Genomic DNA, 23,050 nt, shown 5'->3' with positions numbered 1-23,050 from the left:
TTTACTGAGCTGGATTTTCCATACGACTGAGGAGCCAGGCCAGCCCCAGGGAGAGGCTTCTGTGTGTGTCTGTCACCTGGTAACGGCCGGCTTCTCTGCCTTTGCAGAAGCACACGGAGGAGATCACCAAGATGCGGAACGACTTTGAGAAGCAGGTGCGAGGTCAGTTTCTAATGTGCACGCTGTGTGAGATGGTGACAGGGCCCCTCCCGTCGGAAGGTCATTTACCTTCAGGGCTTGTTACCCCAGGGCACAGAAACCAGGTTGAAGCGGCCCAGACACGCCAGGAGAAGATGTGATAGTTTCCAAGGCTGACGGACGGCTCAGAATCCCAGAACATCTTATTTCCACACAGGCTGGGAGGCTGTGATTGCCACCTCCTTCCCCACTTCTGGTACAAATCGGCAGATAGAAGCAGTGGCAGTTTTGAGTCTCGTGGGCAGTATTCCTAGAATAGTCTTTTCCACGGCTGCTGGCCTGAGAGGCCTCCCGTTTGAGGAGTCTGTCTGGTTTACTGATGCAGCTTGTCGTCCGGCAGGCTGACCACAGGATCAGCTGACGCTCAGTTGGTGGGAACCCTAATGCCGGGAGCCATGCCTGCTCCAGGCAAAGGAAGGCTGACCGTGGTGTGTGTGTGCTGAATGCGTCAGCTGTGAGCTTGGGTGCACAGCCCTCGTGCTGGTGGCTGTTCTTGGGCCATGTCTGTCAGTTCTGTCTCTTCCTGTAGCCATTGGGCCCCCTGTTCCTCCGTGTGCTTCTGCCTTTCAGAAATTGAGGCCAAGTATGATAAAAAGATGAAGATGCTTAGGGAGGAGCTTGACCTGCGGAGAAAGACCGAGATCCATGAGGTGGAGGAGAGGAAGAACAGCCAGATCAACATGCTGATGCAGCGGCACGAGGAAGCCTTTACGGACATCAAGAACTACTACAATGACATCACCCTCAACAACCTGGCCCTCATCAACTCCCTCAAGGTGCCGCTCAAGGGCTGGCCAGACCAGGCATCCAGACGCTAGCCCCCAGCCCGTCGGGCCCCACACCCCTACTTAGACAAATACCTGTTGTCCTTGATGGGACTTCATCGGTCACATGACCTCTGCACCCTTACAGCTGGAAACAGCACATAGTACACAGTGCAGGGGGCTAATGGAACAGGGGCACCTGCTGGGCAGAAGCTTGCACAGAGCTGCAGTGGGAGCCGCAGGGTGGCCCCACGGGTGGCGGTGTCATCAGGCAGGGGCTGGGAGTGACTGTCCCCGCCGCGGGGAGCGCCCTCCGGTCCTGAGCACAGTGTGACCTCTGTTGGTGTGGAGGCGGCATTCCTAGAAAATTCAGAATAAGTTCAGATAGTGCAGAATTCCCCTGTGTGGATACATAAAACGGGTCTGGGACTTCAGGACTGTCCTTTGTGGGCGGGAGGGCCTGCGGCCCTCACCCCTGAAGACCACAGCCCCCTCAGCTCTGCCCGCTGAACCCCGTGCACACCTGTCCTGGTGCTGACAGGAGCAGATGGAGGACATGCGCAAGAAGGAGGACCACCTGGAGAAGGAGATGATGGAGGTGTCCGTGCAGAACAAGCGCTTGGCAGACCCCCTCCAGAAGGCTCGCGACGACATGAACGAGATGCAGAAGAAGCTCAGCAACTACGAGAGGGACAAGCAGATCCTGCTTGTGAGTTTCCTCCTCAGTTCCCCTCCCTCGCACTTTCTCCTGGGCTCCGGACAGGAGAACATCAGCAGGATGTCTCCTGAGACCCAGAGCAGGGTTTGGCCTTCTGGGCAGGAACGGGGTCTCTCCTTTCTTTGACTGGTGTCCTCCATGGATGGGATGTGAAGTTGGTGCCTGTTCTGGGAGACATTCCCCACCCCCAGCCTGCTGTTGTCGGGGCACAGCTGCCTGTGTCTTTGAGCCAGTTCTTCCTCCCTCCTCCCTCCTCCTCCCTCCTCCTCCCTCCTCTTCCCTCCCTCCCTCCTTCCTTCCTTCTTTCTTTCCCTCCCTCCCTCCCTCCTCCCTCCCTCCTTCTTTCCTTCCTTCCTTCCTTCTTTCCCTCCCTTCCTTCCTCCCTCCCTCCCTATTTCTTTCCCTCCCATTTTTCCCTCCTTTCTTTCCTTTTTTTTTTTTTTTTAAAGATTTTATTTATTTATTTGAGAGAGAGAGAATGAGAGAGAGCGAGTACATGAGAGGGGGGAGGGTCAAAGGGAGAAGCAGACTCCCTGCCGAGCAGGGAGCCCGATGCGGGACTCGATCCCGGGACTCCAGGATCATGACCTGAGCCGAAGGCAGTCGCTTAACCAACTGAGCCACCCAGGCGCCCATCCTTTCTTTCCTTCTTTAGCAATCTACACCCAATGTGGGGCTCGAACTCATGACCCTGACATTAAGAGTCACCAGGCGCCCTTGAGCCAGCTCCTTGTGATGATTACTTTTGGGCTTGCCTGTGTTCTGTGGATGCCTGATCCCGAATACTTTTTGTGTCCTACCCTTGTTTTCTCTACAGTGCACAAAAGCACGTTTGAAGGTCACCGAGAAGGAGCTGAAGGGCCTGCAGTGGGAACACGAGGTGCTCGAGCAGCGGTTCCTCAAGGTGAGCAGATGCCAGGCTGGTCCTGCCGAGAGCAGGGAGGGCCTCTTCTTGTTGCCCTGGCTCTGCGACCAGTTCCGGGAGTTGTCGAAGCTGTGGCTGGAGTCCTGCTGCCTGCTCCTCATCCTACAAGGCTTGATGAGGCAATGGGGAGAAAGCTGCAGCACATTCTGTGGAAGGCCCAGGGTCTCACCGAGAGCAGGTGCCCTGGTGGAGACAGTCGCTCCCAGTCCTCTTTCCCACAGGCTCACCTGTGAGATACATGCAGGGCACCTGGCCCCTTGTGTCTGGGCTCCTTTTCTTCTGTATACACGTCTCTCAGTCCTGGGGGGTTAGGCGCGCCTTGGAAGGAAGTCATGGGGTGCTGTCTGTAGTGAACGTGCGAGGGCCCTCCTGCCGCTCAGCGGGGTCCGCACCATTGGTAGCTGGTGGCAGCTCCCTGAGTCCTTGCAGACTGCTTCCTGTGTGTCCTCGTGACCGTGTGGCCTGAAGGCTGTTCATGCAGCCAGCTCCCCTGGACGGAGGGCGCTGCTGTAGTCCACTGCTGTTGCAAACATGCAGCCACGGTCATCCTTTCAAGTTTATCTTTTCTTTAAAAGATTTTATTTATCTCTTTATTTATTTATGTGACAGAGAGACACAGCAAGAGAGGGAACGCAAGCAGGGGGAGCGGGAGGGGGAGAAGCAGGCTTCCCGCCGAGCTGGGAGCCCGATGCGGGGCTCGATCCCAGGACCCTGGGATCATGACCTGAGCCGAAGGCAGACACTTAACTGACTGAGCCACCAGGCGCCCACACAGGCGCCCCGAGTGTTTACTTTTTATACTTCTGCAAGGTCTTGCTTTTTTACGATGCACAGTGAAAAGTAAAGGAATTGGAAGCTGAAAAAGAACACCTTTATTTATAATAGGCAGTTGGCTGCAGAGTTGTTCTCTAGATCTGCTATTTGTGGGGCACGCTGACCTGTGGGGTTCTGGGATCTGGGGCTGGCCGAGGGCCTGGGTCCCTAGGAGCCTCCCTTCCCCAAACACTGCTCGCTGGAGTTTGATGCCTTTGATCCCACGTAGGGGTGATCAGGGATGTGTCTTTCCTGATCGTCCTGCCCAAACCCCGGGCCCCAGCCCCTCTGTGGTGCTTCTCCAGCTCTAAGCGGGGTACCCTGTTGCTTCCTGAAACAGCTTAGTAGAGGTGGGTCCAGCTAGTGTTTCCTCCTGCCTTCCACAGTGTAGACGGCTGCATGCCTTTAATTCCGTCACAGAGAGTGGGCGTGCAGGCGGTGTAGACAGCATACAGACCCACCCACCCGTGGGGGGACCCAGGTGCAAGGGGTTCACTCTGCAGAAGAGGTATGTTCTGGTCCAGGGGCAGAGGTGGGAGGCGGCTTCTCCCCAGCGAGATGCCCCCAGGGCAGGTGGCCTCTTTGTCCCCCACAGCCTGTCCCTTGCAGGTGCAGCAGGAGCGGGACGAGCTGTACAGGAAGTTTACTGCGGCCATCCTGGAGGTGCAGCAGAAGGTGGGTTTCAAGAACCTGGTTCTGGAGCGGAAGCTGCAGGCACTGAGTGCTTCTGTGGAGAAGAAGGAGGTGCAGTTCAGTGAGGTGCTGGCGGCCTCCAACCTGGACCTCGCGGCGCTGACCCTTGTGTCCCGCAAACTGGAGGTGGGTCCCAGGCTGCAGCCTCCCGTTCTTGTCCCCTAGCGGGTGTCCGGGGCTTGGGTTGGGGCCGCGTGTTTGATGCGTGTGTGTCCAGCCTCCGTCACTCCAGTGGAGACCTTCTGGTAACACTGGGGAGGGGCCGTCATGGGTTTCCTGTGGCCGGAGCACAGATGGGGCTTGCAGACGTCTGCTCACAGCCTCCCCAGGCTCTCTGTTGCTCGGTGTTTCCCCAGTCCCCTCCTTAACCTCTTGACACCTTCTGGCCCTGAGCCCACTGCCCATCCAGTGCTCAGGCTGGGTTTAGCTTAGCCTGTCAGGCCCCGGGTCTCTCAAGCTGCTCTCAAAACTCAGGGCCTGCACTCCTCAGACGTCTGGTGACAAACCTAGAGATAGGCCTGGGGGACAGCCGGGCCCATGAGCTCGTAGCCAAGGCCACGGCCACAGTCCGCCGGGGATGCGAGGATGTCCTTCTTGATGTAGGCTGTGGGCAGTCAGGATGGGGACATACAGGGCTGTGTGGCAGGCGCTGGGGCAGGCTTCCCAGAGGGAGTTAAGGTCTGAGCAGAGGCTAGAGCATTTGTCCAGTCGTGAGTTCACGGTTCTGTGTGGTGGTCCTCTCTGGGGGGGCTGTCTTGGGCACAGGGGAGAGCATTAAACAAGACAGATGAGGCCTGGGCGCCCACGGACAGGAATCAGAACAGCGATCACCAGGCAGAAGCCTGCCAGCACCTGGCAGGTCATCTCCTGCCCGGAGCTGGGCCTTGTGTCTGTTCCCTGGGCCTCGCTAGGACGTGTCACAGAAAGAACGGACAAGGGGTCTTTGTTGCTGCTGGGAAGTGGTTGTGCTGGGATCCTGGCCACCTGGGTGACCTGCAGCCTCCAGGCCTGAGGCGGCCCCAGGTGCAGGGCCCTTGGGGGTCTGCACATCTCCATAGGGAGGCCCAGGGAGGGGCGGCCAGCTTGTCCCAGAGACAGATCCTTCCAGGCTGGAGGGTGCCTCCTCTGCTCTTCCTTCACAGAGAAACTGAGTCAGGGGCTTAAGGAGGCTTCACTGTACAGGTAGGTGTGTGTGTGTATGTGTGTGTGTGTGTGTTTAAGATTTTATTTATTTATTTGACAGAGATAGAGATAGTGAGAAAGAGAGCACAAGCAGGGGGAGCTGCAGGCAGAGGGAGAGGGAGAAGCAGGCTTCCCACCGAGCAGGGAGCCCGATGCGGGGCTCGACCCCAGGACCCTGGGATCATGACCTGAGCTGAAGGCGGACATGTAACGACTGAGCCACCCAGGCGCCCCGTGCAAATACACAGACAGCATTTTTCAGGTGATTTGTCAACATGCAGTAACCCCGTCTGCTCACATGGCACCCAGGCTCAGAGGAGTAACTGTGTCGGGTCACCTAATCTTTTCTTAAAGCCCTTTCGGGGTGCCTGAGTGGCTCAGTTGATTACATGCCTGTTTGACTCTTGGTTTCCGCCCAAGTCCCGATCTCATGACCCGTGAGATTGAGCCCTGTATCGGGCTCTGCGCTCAGTGTGGAGTCTGCTTGAGATTCTGTCTCTCCCTTGCCCTCTTCCCCTCCCCCGCTCTTAGGCACACGTTCTCTCTCTCTCTTTCAAATACATAAATCTTAAAAAAAAAACCCAAAACACCGTAGGCTGGCTTGCTTCCCGCCTGGCCTTGACCTGAGGCTTGCAGCTCCCAACAGTGCTGTTGGACACGTGTGAGCGCCTTGCTGCTTGGGTGTTGGGGGGAATGCAAGGCTGAGGGGAGGAGGGCAGAGCCGGCTGGATGGGAGTGGTTCCGAAGCGTGTTGGGTGTGCCTGAGTTTGAGGCTGGTGAGGAACCATGGAAGGTTCTGGGTGGGGTGGACTGGATCAGACAGAGCCTCCCCTGGGAAGGCAGGAGGTGAGCTGGCCCCGATGCGGGATGAAGGACTTGTTGCTGATGGAAGAGGGCTGAGGAGTCCAAGGAGACATGGTGCCCATTTCCGGCTGAGACCAGATGTTGCTCCTGGGCAGTCGCGAGTCCCGGCTCGGCGGGCGGCAGGGCCTGTGGGGCCAGAGTCACCTGGGACAGGCTCTCGGGGCCTCGTGTGGGCTGGCAGCACTGTGGACCGGGGTCTGGGGGCCCGTCTCTATCCTTGTATCTTTGTACCTACTTGTGAACTCTGCCAGGCAGGGAGTGAGGGCGCTCTTGGAAACGGGAGAGCTTTCCCGCCTCTGCTGTTGGGAAGGGCGCCTGGTCTCGGAGCTGGGTGAGGCTGTTGCCAGCAATCATGATGAGGGGATAAAATCAGTCCCATCCATAGTGGTCACTGCAGCTGTGTCCATGGGCCAGGGCCTTTCCTGGTCAATTCCCTGGCTTGCCTGGAGGAACCCTCCTAGGAGGCAGGTGGGGGCTCAAGGGCCCTTCCCTGGACCGTTGGTGGCCTGGCTTCTCTAAACTCTTGTCCTCACTTCCCACCATCTAGACGGTTTCCTTACAGAGAGAGAGGCTTATCCTATTTTTCCCTTTCTCCTTTGAAGACCTTTCTGTGCTAGCTGGCTGCTCCCTGTGTGGACGTCTACACTGATGGAGCCCGGCTGCTATTCCCTGGATGTCTGAGGTCTCCTGCTGGAGCTTCCAGACCCCCACCAACCCCTGTCTCCTTCAGCCCAAAGACAGGCTCAAACTCACATCCACCTTTCTCTCCTTAGGATGTTCTAGAATCAAAGAACAACACTATCAAGGACTTGCAGTATGAGCTGGCCCGGGTCTGCAAGGTACCAGGAGCCCCCCTGCCCCTCTCTCAGGGCCCCACCTTATCTACACTTTGGAGGTAGACACAGCCTGAGGCTGTCTGTGCTGTCTCAGGTCACTGTGTGTGGCCTGGGCCACTTCCCCACAACTCTGGCCACTGTCCTGGTGTCCCTTACAGGGACTGCCCAGGGGATATCTGGTAAATGAGGGCAATTTGTTTGTCCAGCACACTCTGTTCCTGTCTCCCATCTGACCCTTGCTGTCGGTGACGTGGCCTCTGGGGTGATTGGATGGGCTTCCTTTGCTTCCTCCACGCAGGGGACAGTTACAAGTCTAACTTTCTCTCCCTCCTTTGTAAGTCTGATGAAAGCTGCACACCCTATCCACACCAAAACCACGCATCAGCATGGAAGCCTCCTGCAGCTGGGGAGGGGCAGTGGGTGCCTTGAGCCTGCTGTTGTCTGCCCCGTGTACCCAAGAGGCCTGGGCCCTCTCCCCAGTGGTCCCGCTTCCATGAGCCCACAGCTATCTGGGCTTTGCCTGTGGGGAAAACAGACATAGTGCTGCCTCCAGATACATTTACCTCGAGCAGCCACCCCACGAGTATGACTCAGATAAGCCTGTAAATATGCAGGGTGGAGGTTGCTTTGTGGTTCTGTGCGCCCTGGGTGTGGAACCCCAGGAGGGAGGGAGTGCCTGTCATTGGCGCTGGGTTCCATGGTGACCAGATCTCGCTGGGCCTCTCCTTGGCCCTGCCCCCCCGGGCCCTTCCCTTAGATGCTGCGCATCCCCTGATATTTACACGCACAACATTAGGGCCATTTACTGTGTGCACTTCTGGGGGAATGTCCATTACTTGTACCTGATTGTCAGGAGGTCCGTCCCCCAGAGAAGGGTGAGAGCCAGGCCCCAGGCCCCAAGTTTTCTCTGGAGCTTGGCCATAGTTCACCCTTGAAATCTCAGTTCCAAGCTCCAGCAACCCTTTTCTTGATGATGGTGAGGATAATGAGCCCTTTTGGGCTTTGGATCTGAGTCAGGCCAGGCTCCAAGCTTCTCACATGCATCAGCTCTTCAAACCCTTACAACCATCTGATGCAATTCACTCTTTAAAAAATAGCCGTTTCCGGGGCACCTGGGTGGCTCAGTCGTTAAGCGTCTGCCTTCGGCTCAGGTCATGATCCCAGCATCCTGGGATCGAGCCCCACGTCGGGCTCTCTGCTCCGCGGGACGCCTGCTTCTCCCTCCCCCACCCCCCCTGCTTGTGTTCCCTCTCTCGCTGTGTCTCTCTCTGTCAAATAAATTTAAAAAAAAAATCTAAAAAAAAAAAAAAAAAAAAAAAAAATAGCCGTTTCCCAGAGTGGGGAATAGGAACCATGCCTCCCGTTGGCCCCAGCAGCACTGTTGCCCAGACCTTAGCCTTCCTGGGGTGGGGGGCAGGAGATACCATCAGACAAAGCAGGGAGGCTCAGTGAGGCCGAGCACGTACACGTGCAAGGTCATGTCCGGGAAGTCAAAATGACCAGTTTGATTGACGAATGCCTGAAGAGGAACCAGGAGCGTGTTCAGACCACAGTTCTGCTGAGTCTGTATCTTCTGCCTCAGTCTCCCCATCTTTGAAATAGGAACAACGGCAGCATCTCCCATTGTGAATTACTTGAGTTCATGTACATAGAAGTGTTTATGACGCAGGTGTGGTGTACTGTGAGCCACTGGTTAAGGTCAGCTTTACAGTTTTCCACTGTCATCCTCCCGCGTCCTCCAGAGCTGAGGGGGCCTGGGCTAGAGTCAGCCTCGGTGCGGCCTCGCCCCCTCCCCTGATGCCGCTCTGACCCTGCAGGCCCACAATGACCTGCTGCGCACCTATGAGGCGAAGCTCCTGGCCTTTGGGATCCCTCTGGACAACGTGGGCTTCAAGCCTCTGGAGACGGCTGTGATCGGGCAGACGCTGGGCCAGGGCCCTGCAGGGCTCGTGGGCACCCCGACCTAGTGCTTGCCCAGGACTGCTCCCTGGATGACCTTCCCTTTCACCAAGGACAGGAACTGTTTTTTTTTTTAGATTTGTATCATCTACAAATAAAGGTTTTCTACATTTGCTATGTGTCCTGTTGCCTTGCTGTGTGGAAGAGAGGCACCTCCCGGGCCCACGGTACCCTGACCACTTCCTTCCCTGCTGCCCGTCCGGTCTGTGCATACCCCTGCCCTCCCTCCCACCTCGGGGCCAGGGCAGCACCAGCTGAGCCCAGGGACTGCAGCAGCCTTCCAGATACCGACACCGACTTTACTGAGGCCTGAGACTCAACGGCTACTGGAGGTGGAGGGCCAGAATCTCCCACAGGGAGATGCCCTGCTGCCCTCTCTTGGGGTGTCTCAGGGAGCCGTGGGGATGGGATCAGTGCTCACAGGCCCGCAGCTGGCCAGAGGTGATGGCCCGGCCACTAGCTCCCTCGATACGTGGTGTAGGACCATGGGCTCAGCAGCAGGGGCACGTGGAACCGGTGGGTCTCGTCAGTGATGGTGAAAACAACCTGAGAAGCAGAGAAGGCACCGGAAGAGAGTGAGGGGCTCGTATGCAGCACGCAAGCAGCCCAGACTGTGGGCCAGGGGCAGAGTTAAGCGGGGCCAGCTGGGGCTTGTGGAAAGCTGGAAACCTGGCCAGGGCTGCAATGCGGCTGAATCCTCTCTGGAGAGAGTCATCGACTTGAGGAACCCAAAAGATCCACCTTGAACAGGGTCAGGTGAGTGCCTTTGTCCACAGGGGCTGAGTCACTTTGGGCCCTGCCCCCCACAGCCTCACCCAGGGACAGGGCAGGGACGGGTGTGTTGTGGTAAAGTCCCTGGACACCTTTTTTCTGGGAGCTCAAAGCTGTGGACTCACTGCTACTGCCCTGGGAGAGGTGGGAGGGGTAGGACCAGCCTGCCCACTGCAGGGACCTGGGTGAGTCACGGGCCTCCACCGTGGGCCCTCACCTCCACGTATGGGTAGAAGCTCTCCTGCCCCCTCTTCTTCCAGTAGCCCTCGGTGTCAAAGGACAGCTTGTAGGTGCCTGCCTTCATCGCGCCTGGTGGCAGGAGCCCTGGGCAGCGGCCGTCCGAGTCGGTGTAGCTGGGGAGAGTGGAGGGAGGGGTTGGTGAGGACTCGCCCCTGCTTGGTCCTCCAGGGTCTGCATGGCCAGGGGCCTCAGACTCCCCCACAGCAGGTCTAGGGCCTGGGGTCCCGGAGGAGCTCAGGGACACCACTGCACTGTCTTTGTAGACAGAACTCCCAATACAGAGAAGCAGAAAAGTAAAAAAAACACAAAAAAACCAAACCTATTTTATGAGCAACAATCCCTTTATATTGGCATATATTTTTCCAGATTTTCTCTACACATAACTGCTTATTTGTAAACTTAGGAAAATACCCTAAAATGGATTATACTGTACATACTGTTTGATAACTTGTACTTTTCATTTACTACACTGCGTGTGGCTTTCTAGCCAGTAACTGTACCCACACCCCCATCTGCATGGTGGCCAGTGTGCCCTGCACGGAGTGTCCGAATGGAGGGCCTGTCACTTTGCTCACCGATTTATGCCCCCTCCCCGGTCACCCCTGGAGAGCCCTGGCATCGTTCCCACCAGCTGTGATTCAAGTTTCTGTCCTGTACCCACAGTTTATGGGGGGTTGGGAATGGGTCTATGTGACCCTCCAGGGGACTCCATGGATTCTTTTAGGACCAGAGCAGGCCACTCAGATGGGACCTGGACCCCCAGCCTCGGTGAAGGGCGGGGGATGAGCTCCATGCCCTCGGGCCCTGAACCTTTGGGGCCCAGCCGCCCACTCCCACCACCAGAGGGAGCCTGCCTCCTTGGAGAGGCTCACAGGGCAGCTACCAGGCGGTGCCTGAACCTGGGGCCAGGGCCCCCCGTCCTGCTGAGGGGCCCAGCCGCCAGGCGAGGCATGGGATCCCAGCTTTTACTTACCTCTTGCTGTCTCAGTCTCCCCATCTATAAAAGGGGTAATTATGGGGCCTGCCCACAGGCTGTAGTGAGAATAAGAAGAGAAGTAATGTGCTCAGCTGCCTGGCACAAAGTTACCTGTTAATCACAGTGACCATGAGGCCCTTGGGTTACACCTTAGCCTTAGCCAGCCCTGCCCTCAGGGAGAGGCACTGGGGCTGTGAGGCTGAGGGGACCACACCACAGCCGTCAGCACTCACTGGCTGGCTGCGTTCTTCTCCTTGCCCCGGGCTTTGGAGAGGTGGTCTGGACTCACCTCCCACTCAGACCTCAAGCCTACCTTTTCCTCAGCTCTGTCCACTGCCGGCCATGGTCCTCAAACCTAGACAGACAGAGGCAGAGGCCCTGGGCCGGAAGCCCCGAGGCAGTGTCCAGCACGTGTGTGGTCAGCGGGCTGCTGGTCGGCTCCATGCCTCTGCCCTGCGCCCCAAGAGAGGGACAGAATGAGCACGTGGGGCCCAGCCTCGTGTCCACACTGGCCCTAGAGCTGGACCCTGGGGGCGGGGTGGCTAGGAGCTGCTGAGTCAGCCGCGGAGGCTGTGGGGTTAACACACTGAAAGACGGTTGATAAACAATGCCGGCCAGCCCCCCACTCCGCCACACCAACTCCTACCGGGCCCCCTCCCCTCCGTCCGGACACTGAAGGGCATCTCCGCGCAGAGGCCCCCCACTCCAGCCACTCCGTGCCGGCTGCGGGTGGCCGGACCCGGGGTGCTCGTTCTCCCGGAGTCCAGCCCTCTGTCCCCTGGCTCAGGGGTCACCTGGGACCTTAGCCCTGGCCCTGCTGACGAGCCGGAACCAGCTCGGGGCCTACCCCCTACCTCCGAGGAGCCCAGGTGTCGCTGGAGCGCCCGCAGTCTCGGAGCGGCCCGCATCAGTCTCCCCCAGAACGGGAGCTGGTCCCGGGGTGCAGGCGCCTCCCCGAGCCCGCCCTTGCCCGGACCCTGGCCCCTCCCAGGGCCCAAGAGCCACGTGTCCGACCAGACCCAGGCTGGGGGCCGCGTCCCTCTGGCGGGGAGGGCGGCTCCACTCGGGGTCCACCTGGGGTGTCCCAGGGGCTTCGCTGCAGGGGTGGGGTGGGGGGCGACAGGGGCGCACTGACCTGCGGGGGCCGCGGAGGCTCCGCCCAGGACCGGAAGTGGAGTTGAGGGCACCTGCGGGAGGTGGGGTGTGGGGCGGGGGCGGGGGCGGGGGCGGGTCCGGGGCGGGGCTGGGTCCGTTCCGGGGGCCGGTGGGGCTCCGGGCAGGGCTGGACGGGTTGGGGTCCAGGCGGGTCGGGGCCGCGGGCGCAGGGCCGGGAGGTCGGGGACGCGCGTGAGCCGGACACCGCTCCAGGAGTCCCAGAACTACGTTTTGTTTTTTGTTTGTTTTTCCCCTTCGACGGGGCAGTAAGGATTTTGATGGCAGCCCCTCAGAGGGGGCAGAAGAGTTTTGCGGTACTGACTGCCCCGAGAGACCACGTGGTGGTGCCTCAGTTTCCTCTTCTGTAAAATCAGGGCAGTAAGGACTCCCGAGGTTGAGAAGCTCTCTGAGCTGTCGCTCTGGTGGCGCTGCCCCCCTCCCCTTCCCGGCCCCCACCCCTAAGCAGGCTCTGCACACTGACGGGTTCGGGCCTGGGCTGCGCGGTAGGGAGAAAAGGGACAGCTGAGTATTAAAATTATATATATAACATTTTATGCAAGGTAAGTAAAGATAAGGGCACCCTATTATATTTAAAATCTGGAAAGGTCTACACGACCAGTTAGTTGGTCGACTGCTGTGTTGCTCTGGATATGGGAGCTGTTTCCTTCCTGTCAAAGTGCATTTTCTAATTACTGGAGAGTGAGCGCCCACTATGTGTAGGTTAGGCATCAGACCCCTTCGAGGCAGGGAAGGAGACCCTCCTAGCAAAGGGTGGGAGTGTGCTGGTTACACTTATTTGAGATTTAAACACATGTGACGTTTGGGCAAGATTATGTTTATAGGAGATAACCCCAAACAGATGCTCACACCTGTTTTTGCAAACACCCATGGATACAATAGACAAGAAACAACCAGACTGTCTCCACTGGGGACAATTAAATAAACAAGCCCTGTTCCGGACCCGCATGTTCTGCAGTCCATTGAAAAGAATGAGGCCCATTTGTGTGCAAAATGAACAGTCTCCGGGGTGGTGACTGGTGGCAAGGCATAAATGGGTGTGGCAAGGTGGAGGTGTCTGTAGTTAGCTCGAGTGTGTATATCGCTTCCACTACATTAAAAAGATTCGTTCATTTAATCCTCATGACAGCTTCATGATGTCAGTGGTATTAGCCCCATTTTACAGAGGAGGCACAGAGAGGCTCTGTATTAGGATATTTTCTAGTATGAGACACAGAAAACTTACACCAGTGACCATCTCTGGGATGAGCACTTGTGGATGGGGTTAGCTCTTGCCCTGTAAGTCCTTTTCTAGAGACCGGACACTCTTCAGCCCAGGACAGAACTTAGTGGCCGGGAGAGAGGGTGGGAGAACAGGGAGTTGTCACAGTTCCTTCCAGGGCCTCTCTGGGGCCTACTTCCCCATCCTGCATCCACCCAGACAGAACTGCTGTGCTTAGGGTCCCTGCCCCTTTCCCAGGAGGCTTGAGACCCTCAGCCCATGCCTGGTCTCCGGGCACTCAGCCCACTCTGGAAGCCAGGATTATCACTGGGACATTGCATACTCTGGAAACTTCTCTAATGCGAAGGTTTCTTTTGGCACCTATAGGCAAATTAGAATAAGGTGCTTCTTCTTCAAGACCCTTATATCTACCAGAATGCTATCACAATAAATATTTAAATGGCCCATCTTTGGAGTCAAAGTTATAATAAAATACGAAAACACTTAAAAATGATAAAAACATTAACAGTGTGAGCTGTAACATATCCAGTCCGTGCACAATCTTTTGGTGAAAGATCCCGGTGACCCATACTTACAGCTGGGGGCTCTGGTCCCCTCTGGCAGGTGGAAAGGCACTGTGAGCCTACTGCTGGGCAGTCTGGTTCAGAGAAAGTGAGGAGAAGGGTCCCGTTGCCCGTGGCAGGAGGTTGCCCTAAGGACAGAATGAGACGGAAGAGCTAAGACCCTACAAGCTGGTGAGCTGCCACATTTCCTCCAACTTGAATGCCGTCTCCTGTGGTCGGCTGTCCCTCCGGCACCCCTCCCCACGGTCCTATCTCTCACTGGCTCACTGAGCCAGCCTGAAAAGAGTCTGCTTCATCTTACCGTTTATCTCCAATCTAACTCCAAACACATCTTCTCCACAGAGCCCTGAGTACTCACTGGGTCCTCAGGCCTGGGTCCAGCATCATGATTTATGGGTACGGTCTGCCAGGTGCTGGTGGTCCCGGGTAAAGTCACCTGAGCAGGGTGTTCTGAGAGTATATGTGTGAGTGTGACAGTGCACGTGAATGTGTATGACCGAGTGTGTGTGCATATGTCAGCTTGTGTGCTCTGTGTGAATGTGAGCATCACCTGCAGGGCATGCACGTGGGTATTTGTACAAGGTGTGGGCATGTGGCATGGCACTGTATGTGTGTACTTTGTCCCTTAGGGTGTCTGGGGGCAGTCCCGCTACTCTCCTCCCAGTGCTGATGGTGTGTGGCCCCGGTCGCCTTGCTGGACTCCCTGAGAGGTTCTGCTTGGAAGCCTGGACAGCCTCACTCAAGCCTTTACTCGCCCCCAGGATGCAGCTTAGATCGTCTCGTCTCTGCAAGCCTGCGTTTTCATGGATAAAATGGGTAAGATAATACAGTTCCTCCTCATCAGTTTCTGGTGAAGATACATTGAGATCACGTACACGCAGCTTAGCCACAACATGGAGCATAACATGTTTCAGAGCTTTGCATCAGTGGAGGGACGTGGCCCAGTGATGAAACTTTCAAACCCTTACCATCGTCCGTAGCTATGACAACAGCTGAAAATGTGTGGTCCTTCATGTCGTCCCCGTGCAGACTGGCTCGAGTGGAAATGACTCCTGTTTCTGAGTTGATGTCCAGCTGATGGCTTGGATCATGCCATATCTGGTACCTGAAAGGGATAAACCCTCATTCTTAGACAGCTGGGACTATGTGTCCCCCAACCGCCCTCCTAGGGCGTAGTGAGCAACCAGGTGCTGACAAATTTAAGTCTCTCCTCCGGCTTGTTCTCCAGATATGTGGCTGAATTTCAGCCCTGGGTGCCTTGAGACCAAGGCACGCCTCCAGTCCCACCTGATCTTCTGACACTGGAGGCTGTCTGGGTCCTGGGCCCTGTATGATGTAATTTCCTGGCCCACACCAACATCCTTGGACACTTCCACCATCTTCATCGGGGGTACAAAGACAGGGGCCTCATTCACGTCCAGCACATCCACGGTGATGGTGGCCGTGGATGTGGGGAGAGACGCCAAGGGCACCGCGTTCACCACTGTCATGTAGAGGGTGTATCGCTGCGTGGTCTCAAAATCCAAACCCTGAGGAACACAGGAGAAGGTGGTCAGGAGACTTGGCGCAGTAGGCCCCGCTTTGGCTGGCCTGCAAGAGGGTGCAGGCCCTCGCCTGTGGCCGTCTGCCTGTCCCAAGGGAAGGTCACGGCTTGAACGGCAGGGCAGGAGTGGCTGTGATTGAGAGTGCTCCACGCTGCGCTAGCTCTCAGATACCTCACACTGAGCCTAGCAGTGAGGAGGTGGACTCTGGTTAAGATCCTGGCTCTGCCATTTGCTGTGCAGCCCAAGCAGGTGACCTCGCCTCTCTGTGCCTCAGTTTACCCACCATCGAATGTCCATAATTGCAGCACTTCCCTGCTGGAGTTGGTGTGAAAACTGAGTGTTGGGACATAAACCGCCTGTGGCATTTACTGAGATGGTGTGTTCGCTGTTTTTTTATCCTCAGACTTGTGAGGCAGTGGTGGGCCCTGAGCAGAATTATCTGAAAGTGTCCCCAGATGGCTGGGCCAGGGGTCAGCTGGAACTGGACCCCTCTGATGTAGGCCTCGGCCCCAGCAAGGCGTGTGGTTACTCGCAGGGGTCAACTCGCTCCCTGGCACCTTCCAGGTTAGATGCAGGTTGGCAGGTAAACGTCCTGGGACATGCCCTTGGCGGAATTCTTGAATTTTAGCCCTTCTGTCCCCCAGGCTTGTCTAGATGCTGCCTTTGGCCTTCTCCATGTTTATTCTAAGTGTCCCAGTATTCTGGGGCCAAAAGACCACTTTCGGAACAAACAGCAGGAAGTGCCTACGCCCTCCCCAGCCTCCTGAGAAAAAATCCTCAGCCCAGCAGAGGTCCCTAAGGTCCCTAGGGTTCCTCTTCCCCCACGGCTCCTTTCCTCCCTGTGTTCTCGTTCCTCTCTCTCTGATAGTTCATCTTCGGTTTGTCCGGGGAAAGGGGGAGCAGATGTCTCCAGGCCCCTCGGCCCACCCTGAGACCGCTGTGGCTCTGGGGACCGGGCTTCCTGCCTCCAGGGTTGTAAAGCGGCAGCTTCAGGCACAAGTGAAGGCAGACGCGTGGCTCAGACAAGACGATGCCAAGGCATTGCTCTGATGGACCCGGGGGCCCGAGCCCCTCTCTTCTTGGGACCCCTTTTCTCTCCCCGCTTCCTGTCCCACCCATCCCTCCTCAGCACCCCCAGCGTCCCTCCCACTTTGGGGGGAACCCAAATGAAGACACAGGTCCCAGTTTAGCTCTATGGAAACCTCCCAGGTTAGTCTTTTTCTGGGAGAAAACAGCTAATGAGGCAGCACTTCTGAGATCCAGGGTGATGATGTGGCCATTGTGACACGAGGACCAGAGAGGACCACCATCCAGCCGGCAGCCATCACTGGGCAGCTGTGCTCCTGGTGAAGAGTGTGGTGTCTGCTCCCGCCCGGCCCCAGAACCAGCGGGTCACGGCTGCCGTCTCCTCAGAGCTCACACCCACCTTGGCTGTTTTCAAAAGGCCGTCATTGGTCTCAGGGTCTGTGGTGACAGTAAAGAGGCCTGCTCTGTCATTTAGGATGGAGAACACTGCCTTCCGTGCGGGGGAGCCGGGGGGGCGGGTTCTGCATCCTGCACCTTCAGCCTCACTATCCCGGCATTCACCTTGTTCTCAAACGCCTGGCCCACATACTGCAAGAGAAAGACAGAGGCCCTCGTTCCTGGTATCCTCTGTGGGGACTCAGGAAACACACAGTCTGGGCCAGCCTCAAAACCCACTGTTCTTAAGCAAGAGGGGCCACAGTGGAGGGTCTCCTCTTAAGGCAGCGTCTGTTGGCCGAGCCGGGCACCTGCAAAGGCCCTGCTCAGTGCTCTGGACGTGCGTGTAGGCGATGTAGACTCCAACAGCTCGGTGTCTGTTTTCACCCTGTAGCAAAGGGGCTGGAAAGTTGACACCACGTCGCCCAGGCTCCAGCAGCTCGGGTCCCAGGTGGGTACCAGCTGGGGAGGGTGTGTCCCTGGGGCCCAGTGTAGCCGCCCCAGGGCTCTGTTCCTGGGTTGCAGCCAGGGTCTGTGGCCGTCAGCCCTGCAGGCCCAGGAGCCGAGCAAGAAGTCGGGCCTGGAGTGGCTTCTCCAGCCTGTCCCCTGCCCCTCCCTGTCAGGTCCCTTCCCACTCAGTCTCCACAGGGAGCAAGTGTCTCTGTCGAAAGCCTGGCCTGTGTGACTGTTAGGGGAGCTCCTGCTGAAGCACCTGCTGGGCTCAGGGGACACCCTGACTCCAGCCCCTGTGGCCACAGGAACGATGCTGGCTTTACTGCTCAGAACTGTTTGGATGGTGGGGGAATGTCCATAACCGCCTCTCCGTTTCAGTCGTAGGGGATACGGCCTTGTGACCCTCTGCAGTTCCCTGCCTGGAACAGGGCTTGGCCACAAGGTGGTGCTAAGTAAATGTCCCGTGGAGGAAGGGATGTACGGAGTATGCAAATATGCAGGGGGAGACGGAGTCCGGCTGCAGAGGGAGAACTGAGCAGAGGCAGAAAGGTGGGGCAGAGAGAGTGAGGGAGAGGGACAGACAGACAAGGTGGCCTCGGTTCCTAGGGGTTTCCAGATCCTGCTTCCTAGCCCTCGTAAGGCTCAGCTGCACCCCAAACCCCTACTCTGTTTCTTTACGATAAATTCCCTCTATCCTTTACTCATCCAAGTGTGCTGTACCCCATGTTCCTGAAGAATCCTTGAGTTGGTTTCTGCCATCTGGGCCCAGGGGCTCTTCATTCCCACCCAGTGGGATCCAGAGGGCTCCCGGCCAGAGAGGGAGCCCTTTTCCTGGCCTCAGGACAACCACATCTTGCCCGTATCATGGGCTCTGCTTTCCACGCTCATCTGCCCATCCAAGTCACCGCCGGCCGAGAGGGCTGCCCCTGCCCTGGGGACGGTGTGACCCAAAGATGTCCAGAGGGTTCTAAATCGCCACCAGGCTGCGGTCTGAATCATGACACTGCTGCTCACACGGGTCACGAGACATCCGCTGGCTTTGCCAGGACTCACCCCAGCGGGGCTGAAGACGGGAGGGTTGGGGTTGCTCTGGGCGACTGTGATCACGGCTGTTGCTGTGGACCGTAAGCCTTCACCTTGGAGGTCGGCGGCCTGGACTGTCAGGGTGTAGGCAGGAGCGCTCTGCAGACAGGCATGTGGCAGTCAGCCCTGGGGATGTGAGACGCAGGGTTGGGTCCACCCAATGGCACCCAGAGAGTAAATATGGGATGCCAGGGGCAGCAGACCCGGAGGGCCCTCCCCTCCAGGAAAGGACCAGCTTCCAGGAGCACTCAAGGAGAGACTGATACCTCCGCTTTCACCTTGGCTCACCACTCAAAGAGGCAAACTATGCATAAATTAGACCATCCCCTCCCAAAGCTGACTGAGGGGGAAAGTTTCCTGGACTGGGGGGACCCCTTCATTTATGGGTACAATGCTTATGGGGGGTGTGAAGCTAGTATTTTCTATTTTCACCAGAGAATGTGGTCTAATTTGTGGGAAACAGAGTCATTTCATTTTGCTAGTTATGGGAGGAGTCTTGCGGGCCACATTTGTAATTTACCCCAGTGATACCTTAGGGCTTACTATGCCCAGGGCTCAAAGTCAGCCAGCCTGCACCAGCGGGTAAATGCCTTTTCTTTTCCTTTTTCCCCCCAAAGATTTTATTTATTCATTTAAGACAGAGAGATACAGAGAGAGGGAGAGCATGAGCAGGGGGAGAGGGAGAAGCAGGCTCCCCGCTGAGCAAGGAGTCCGATGTGGGACTCCATCCCAGGACCCTGAGATCACGATCTGAGCTGAAGGCAGACGCTCAACTGACTCAGCCACCCAGGTGTCCCTGATAAATGCCTCTTCTGATTGCTTGGTTCATGTTCTAATTGGTCAGGACTCGGTTCTGACTGGTTGGGAACCTGTTCTGATTGATGGGCTGGTGTTTGTTCCGACTACCTGCTGCCCATGCCCTACCAGCTGGGACGAATGTCCATTTAACTGCACCACCGGGAGGCCCCTGCTGCTCCCTGACCTGTGGGTCCAGCCCAGAAGCGAGCACAGAGATGACTCCCGTGTTCCAGTTGATGGTGAACATGTTGGAGTGAGGTACTGAGGGGTCCTGGCTGAGGATGGTGTAAGCAATGTCTGCATTGTAGGTGTTCTCATGGTCATCCGTGTCCGTTGCTGTGATTTGCATCACGGATGTTCCTGCAAGGATACAGGGGAGAAGAGTTGATAATCTCAGCAGCCAACAACCGGCAGGGCAATACAAATTAAGATAGAAATCCAAAACTAAATGTGGTCCTTTTTGAGTTTCTTCACTATACAGGTAATAAAACTTCTTATCAAGGGATATAAGTTCTAGTTCAAATAATTCACCAAATTATTATAATAAATTCCAGGTGATTTGTTTACTTTTTCTTTAACTCTTTAATCATCAAAATTTTTTGCATTTATTTTTGTTTTTAATGATTTATTTATTTAAGTAATCTCTACACCCAATGTGGGGCTCAGCCTCACGACCCCGAGGTTGAGAGTCGCTTTTCTCCACCAACTGAGCCAGCCAGGTACCCCAGGGCATCTTTTGAACATTTTTTATTTCATTTTTTAAGTCTTTATTTAAATTTCAGTTGGTAAACATACAGTGTAGTACTAATTTCAGGTGTACAGTATAGTGATTCGTCACTTCCATACCTCAGCTGGTGCTCATCAGGACAGGTGCTCTGCTTCATCCCGCTCACCTGTTTCCCCCCCTCCCCTCTGGTGACCATCAGGGTGTTCTCTAGAGTGAAGAATCTGTTTCTTGGTTTGCCTCTCTCTCTCCCTTTCTTTCTCTTTCGGGCATCTTCTGACATGACTGTCACTGTGGGATCCTTGTCCCTCATTAACATGGGGCTTCAGGGTGCTGAGATTCTATCAGGTGCTCAAGGGGAGGGTGAGGTGCCTGTTTCATATCTCATCTTTCCAGGTGTTCTCCTGTTCTCAGGCCTCTTTGTCCTTCTTCCTCCCCTGCCTTTGTCAGGGGAGTACTTCCTGTCTGGACACTGGCCTCACATCGGAGCTGGAGCCAAGCCCACAAGCCAGATGGAGAGACGTGTGAGGTGGTGGGCAGAGGTGGGTGGGGGCCGTGCTCCCTGGTTGCTTGAACCAAGCTTCTGGAATTTGGTCCACTGAGATAACCTGAAACACATGTGTAGCTCACGTGGGTGATCAGGGGACGGCTGGTGCTGGTTGGTGAGCGTGGGTTGTCGTAGGGCCAAAGGCAGCACGAAGATAGAAAAGAAAGAGAAAAAGAGGAAGAAAGCATTAGTGGCTGCTAGTGGTGGGCCAGGAGGGAGAAGAAAGCATCCATCACAAGGTCCTTTCACATGAAATACTCTGTGACTTTTGGTTTCATTTATCTTCAGTCCCAGAGAATGAGGACCTCAACATCCATTCCCAAAATGTCGGGTTGGAAGCCGTGGGCACCTGGGCCTGTTGGTGCTGCCTACGATCATTGTACAGTCATGTCCGGAGGTCTGATAACTCCTCAATCAGTAAGTAAGAGCCAGTTGAAACCAGAGTGTCCCTTGGATCAAGAATAATCAGTCTGGTTCTCGTTTGCCGGACCACGAATTGGGAAATATGTAGGGCATTCATCGGGGAGAAACGCAAGCTGACACAGAAAAGGGGTGTAGAGGAAGCTATGAAATGAGAATGGCCACATGGTGGAGAAGGATCTGTCCAGGCATCAGTTAGAGGGAAGCAGACACCAGCAAATGCAGACAGGACCTAGAGACAGAAGTGAGGCAGCCAGCGGGCGTCACCTGGACAGTGGAGACCCGGTGACCCCTGCACTTGGGCCCAAAGGACCTCCTTGCTTTATGGCCCTTCTTGGCCCCTCTTTGTAGGATCCTCTCCATGTGTAGCCCTCCCCAGTCCCAACTCTCTTGAGCAAGCCTGAGAGAGTCTCTGTTGCTTGAACCCACCCCCCCCCAAAATCTTTGCAGTCCTTGATCTGTCCCTTCTAATCTCAAAGTGGAAGGCTTCTGTGCACTGGAACCCAGGGTGTGGATTCATAATAAGATCTCTGCTGTTTATACTTCAGTTTCCCAGAGTCTTTATATTTTCCCTGATGTTACTGTCATGTGTCACTAAAACCCTCCATTGTTCTAATTAACCTGGCTGGGCTCTTTCCATCACAGACCCCTCAAAGACCGCCTGGGTGAATTCGGGCCTGTTGTCATTCTTGTCTGTCACTGTGATCACTGTCTCCATCGGGTCCTCCACAGAGTTCCCATTTGAAGACACAGCATGAAGGAGAAGCTGAAAAGCAATGCAGGTGCAGCAGAGGCATGTGGGGCCACCGAGCCTGTGGGCACCTGTCCAACAAAAGGCCGGTTGCAGTGAGAGCCCTCCCGCACCTTCATCTTAGCATTTCAATGCCTGGGAGTCGGAGAAAGCAGCACTCACTCCAACCTTGGGGATGTCACTAAGGGTTGCATCTGTGTCTGCTCAGGTTTTCCTCATGTGATGCTCAGGGCAGAGTGCTAGCCGTCATCCGACCCATCCTCTCCCTTTTCCAAGGGAAGTGCCTCAGCTGGGCTTCCCGTGCAGCCGGGTGGAACCACGGGGACTCAGGGTTTGATTTCTGCAGCTTGAGAGGGGTATCGGCACCTAGCTCCCTTGCACGCAGTGACCTGAGACCATGCGAGAGAGTGAGGGCAAGGCTGAAGTCACGGTGGGCACCCTACACTGCCATTTTCACAGCACAGGTCAGCCCTGTTCTGTGAAGGTGGGACTGCAGCAGGGGCTGGATAATAGGAGGTGGATTTGGGGGCGGGGTACTCTTGGAGGCTGGTGGCCACCCTGGGAGTGGGGCTTGTTGCCGAAGGGGAGGAAGAAGGAACGGACAGACCTCTCCTCATCTTGAATTGGTCAGCCTCCCAGGGGGAGTTCCGGGTCAGTTCTGGGGGGACATGGAGGAGGGAATCACCTGGCAGTGTGTGGGTTCTCCTCCCACTGTATTTCAGTGTGAGCTCCTTGGCAGCATTACCCCCACTCTGCCCCTTCTGCAACGGCTCATGCTGAAGTCCCAGAACATTGAGGGTTCGGGACATTTTTCAGCATTACGCTGTATAGGGAAGAGAATCATCCCCTCTCCTCTTCCCACAAGGAAAGAAAGACCCCAATATGCCCCTTCCTTTACAAAAGCATACAGGACTAGAGACAATAGTAATGAATATTAATTAACTGAAATCCACATAGTTTATGTAGAGACTCTTTACAAGCCTGGCATGGGGGGAGGGACAGAAGGGTCACTGTTCCAGGTCATGGGGTTTGGTGCCCCCCCACATGGCCCACACTCCTTTTGGTATCTCCTGGAGGGGTTGGGGTTTGGAATTTAGCCTCCACGAAGCCATTCTAGCAAGAACTGGAATGAGATATGCTTCCCTCAGAAGCAGGGAGGTAACTCCTGCAGGAGCGAAGTGATAGTGGCTCTCGTTTGTTGTGCTTCCTAGGACCACCATTGCCTCCTCTCTGCATTGGAAGTGAGTTCTGGTTGTAAGAAAAGCTGTCAGCACCCTCACTTGCCCAGTAGTGGATGCAACATACTTACTTTGTGTTCACTTCCAGTCTTGCTACCTCCTACCTGCTGTGTCCATGGGAATTCTGTGCCCCT

At 56.1% G+C, this 23,050-nt stretch overlaps 3 protein-coding genes across 27 annotated transcripts in view; 1 reads left to right on the top strand and 2 right to left on the bottom strand.

The window, feature by feature from the left end:
* The window catches only part of GAS8 (growth arrest specific 8), a 57,950-nt gene extending 48,885 nt beyond the window's left edge, over nt 1-9,065 (top strand). For 22 of the 23 annotated variants that reach the window (XM_054511195.2, XM_064580941.1, XM_064580940.1 and 19 more), the window contains 7 exons: nt 108-162; nt 769-974; nt 1,504-1,671; nt 2,498-2,584; nt 4,028-4,237; nt 6,931-6,996; nt 8,811-9,065. In XM_054511195.2, the coding sequence (XP_054367170.1) occupies nt 108-162; nt 769-974; nt 1,504-1,671; nt 2,498-2,584; nt 4,028-4,237; nt 6,931-6,996; nt 8,811-8,960 (942 nt within the window). In that variant the 3' untranslated portion in view covers nt 8,961-9,065. The remainder of the gene's footprint in view (nt 1-107; nt 163-768; nt 975-1,503; nt 1,672-2,497; nt 2,585-4,027; nt 4,238-6,930; nt 6,997-8,810) is intronic. The other variant, XM_064580954.1, reaches the window with a different exon arrangement.
* LOC123855139 (5-hydroxyisourate hydrolase-like) lies at nt 4,008-12,182 on the bottom strand. 3 transcript variants are annotated; one of them, XM_064580955.1, is made up of 5 exons: nt 11,794-11,966; nt 11,253-11,392; nt 9,941-10,076; nt 9,374-9,498; nt 4,008-4,145 (listed from the first exon to the last, which is right to left on the bottom strand). In XM_064580955.1, exons 1-4 carry the CDS (start codon nt 11,845-11,847, stop codon nt 9,409-9,411), a joined length of 420 nt encoding a protein of 139 aa, XP_064437025.1. In that variant the 5' UTR covers nt 11,848-11,966; the 3' UTR covers nt 4,008-4,145; nt 9,374-9,408. The 3 variants fall into 3 exon arrangements, with proteins under 3 accessions (XP_064437025.1, XP_064437026.1, XP_045746467.2); XM_064580956.1 differs by lacking the exons at nt 4,008-4,145; nt 11,794-11,966 and adding an exon at nt 12,075-12,182 and having other exon boundaries at nt 9,189-9,498; XM_045890511.2 differs by lacking the exon at nt 4,008-4,145 and having other exon boundaries at nt 9,189-9,498; nt 11,794-12,073.
* Nucleotides 12,183-13,637: 1,455 nt separating this feature from the next.
* On the bottom strand, nt 13,638-21,797 carry LOC123855969 (cadherin-1-like). The gene is given in 10 exon segments (XM_045892087.2): nt 13,638-13,694; nt 13,961-14,025; nt 14,866-15,002; nt 15,185-15,426; nt 16,868-16,984; nt 16,987-17,055; nt 18,409-18,537; nt 19,421-19,596; nt 21,549-21,693; nt 21,792-21,797. Coding segments are annotated over 10 exon segments (1,143 nt in total).
* Nucleotides 21,798-23,050: the final 1,253 nt, after the last annotated feature.

The sequence above is a fragment of the Mirounga angustirostris genome, unplaced genomic scaffold (assembly GCF_029215605.1).
Source record: "Mirounga angustirostris isolate CCGP_5_RB_7025 unplaced genomic scaffold, mMirAng1.0.hap1 SCAF_16, whole genome shotgun sequence".
Taxonomy (NCBI): domain Eukaryota; kingdom Metazoa; phylum Chordata; class Mammalia; order Carnivora; family Phocidae; genus Mirounga; species Mirounga angustirostris.
This window is presented reverse-complemented; position numbering and strand designations above follow the sequence as displayed.